The 2,434-nt window shown below is 40.0% G+C and overlaps 1 protein-coding gene across 1 annotated transcript; it reads right to left on the bottom strand.

Moving 5' to 3' along the window:
- Positions 1-987: 987 nt before the first annotated feature.
- On the bottom strand, positions 988-1,923 carry LOC120524347 (olfactory receptor 6N1-like). The gene has a single exon (XM_039746210.1). It carries the CDS (start codon positions 1,921-1,923, stop codon positions 988-990), a length of 936 nt encoding a protein of 311 aa, XP_039602144.1.
- Between the last annotated feature and the right edge of the window lie 511 nt (positions 1,924-2,434).

Here is a 2,434-nt window from a genome sequence, read left to right as displayed (position 1 = left end):
AACTGTTTAGGTGATGGCAAAGCACAGATAGGTTGTGTCTGGCAAACATATTGTCAGCTTTATTGTTTTTGCAGATCATTAATTGTCATCAGTAACAGCCTATCTTTAAACTCCATGATACTCTGCTAACAGACACAGGACACAAGTCACCTCACCTTCACATAACACTAATGACTGTCTGTAGAAATATTGTATGGGTATGATATACTTAATAAGTACATATAAAAGATAAAGATTTTGGTAAAGCTTAAATAAAATAACTAGCATGAAACTGTTTAGCATACATGAATCTCACTTCATTACTTATTGTTAATCAAAATAAATTCTGTTGTTGATAGAATTTAAAGTTAGCAGATCAGAATGCAGACCCTGAACAGAGACACATCTCCACATAAACACAATACACATCAAGCAGATGGTCCTCCACAAATATCATAGACGTTTGTAACATGGCTACCAGCTCACTGGTCATGGTGGAGGAGTTTGTGTGTTTTTATTTCACACATTTTTTCTCTTTTTATATCTTTGGGTAGTTAAACTTTTATTTACTTTGTGTTCAGTTCATGAGGGTGTACAGTAGCACACCAGCACCAACGATTCACAGCTAAACTCACAGCACCACAGCACTCGCTGTTCTGGTGGAGTTTGCACGTTCTCCTGTGTCCAGGTCTACCATTTCCAGCCACACAACGGTTTTTGGAGTAAATCGCCTGCCCTGACGTTCAAACTTGGACTGGTCAACCTTTCTGATTGATGTTCCTGGGGTAGCCTCTGGCTTCTGGATAGCTCAAAATGGATTTGTGGATGTGTTTAAGAGCAAACTACACCTGACATCAAACCTCACTAGTCGTTTTTTATCAAGTACAGATTCAAAGCTGCTTACTTTTGCACTAGTATTATTTATGTGCTTGAAACATATGCAGAATTATTAAACTAATCAAGATTATCTGACCCTTAGTTTGTAAGAAGTGATGGTTTTTTCTCTCTCTAAGTTATCTTTTTAATCAGCTTCACCACGTGGGCCTGCATCTCTTTCGTCTTCAGGCAGTAAATTATCGGGTTAATTAAAGGAGGTGTCACATTCTGGAGGAATGCAGCCATAATGGGGACATCTCCAGACTTGTATGGAATTCTGCTTGAAATTAAGACCCCTGCACCTACCAGATAGAAAACAGAAAGCACCAGAAGGTGTGAGCTGCAAGTAGACAGGGCTTTTAGTCTCCCATTGGAGCTCTTAATTTTAAAAACTGACTTAATAATCATCAAATAGGAATAAACAATGTAAAACGAAGGGGTTATCATGATACAGAGGCCTACACCAAAGCCAGTGTAAGTGCTGATGAGGTGGTCTCCACAAGCTAACTTTATCACCGTGGAATGGTCACAAAAAAAATGGACTAGTTTGTTGGGCCCACAGAAGGGCAGCCTGACGGTTGAAGTCATTGGAACAACAACAATACAGAAGGCTAAGGCCCAACAGCAGAAGATGAGTTTCCAAACCAGGTTACTGCATGTAATTGTGAAATAGTGTAGTGGGTTACAGATGGCGAGGTAGCGGTCATAAGCCATAACCCCAAGGAGGAAGGCTTCAGCTGCTTTCAGGAATCCATAAAAGAACATCTGAGTAAAACAGGCGGTGATGGAAATCACACCGGAGTCTGAGATAAGAACAGCCAGGAACTTAGGAACCGTGGTGGTGGAGCTCATCAGATCTAAAAAAGCAAGGCTAAAAATCAGCGAGTACATGGGGGTGTGCATGGTGTGGTCGGTCAGAAAAGCAAACATAATGAGAAGATTACTGAGAATGATACAAAGGTAGAACAACAGCAGGGCAATAAAAAGAATGTTTTTGCTGCATCTGTCTTGAATTCCTGGGAGGCCAACTATGATGAATTCTTGCACCACTGGATTACTTTGATTCATTCTGGACACAAGGGGTCTTCATGTTATGATGTGCTCCTGGGAAAGCAAAAAAGAAAAAAAATGCATACGTATAATTAGACTTTACATTCTGATATGCCTGGGAAAAGCAAAAAAAAAGAAATAAATGAACAAAATGAAAGCAAACATTTAAACATATCTCTTTCACTATATATATACTGTATATATATTGTCACGCATGGGCGATTAGGAGGCAGTTAAAGAGCCTAAAGGTGAGTAAAACATCGCGAGATAAGGGTTGTCATGTGGTACTTACCTGAACTCTTTTTTTATCAACAGAAAACAAGAAGAAAAATAATCCCGTAACTTCCGGGTACCAAGATAGCCACGATGACGTCACTTCCGGCACCCACAAATCACCTCACCTCCGGCTCATCAGAATGACGTTGTTTCCGCGTTCTGTTGCAACGTCACCATATGCCAACCGTTTCCTGTCACATGTTTTTGCTCTCTATATAACCACCATTTTGTAAACAGTACATCCATCTGTCTG

The sequence above is a fragment of the Polypterus senegalus genome, chromosome 2 (assembly GCF_016835505.1).
Source record: "Polypterus senegalus isolate Bchr_013 chromosome 2, ASM1683550v1, whole genome shotgun sequence".
NCBI classification, from domain to species: Eukaryota; Metazoa; Chordata; class Cladistia; order Polypteriformes; family Polypteridae; genus Polypterus; species Polypterus senegalus.
This window is presented reverse-complemented; position numbering and strand designations above follow the sequence as displayed.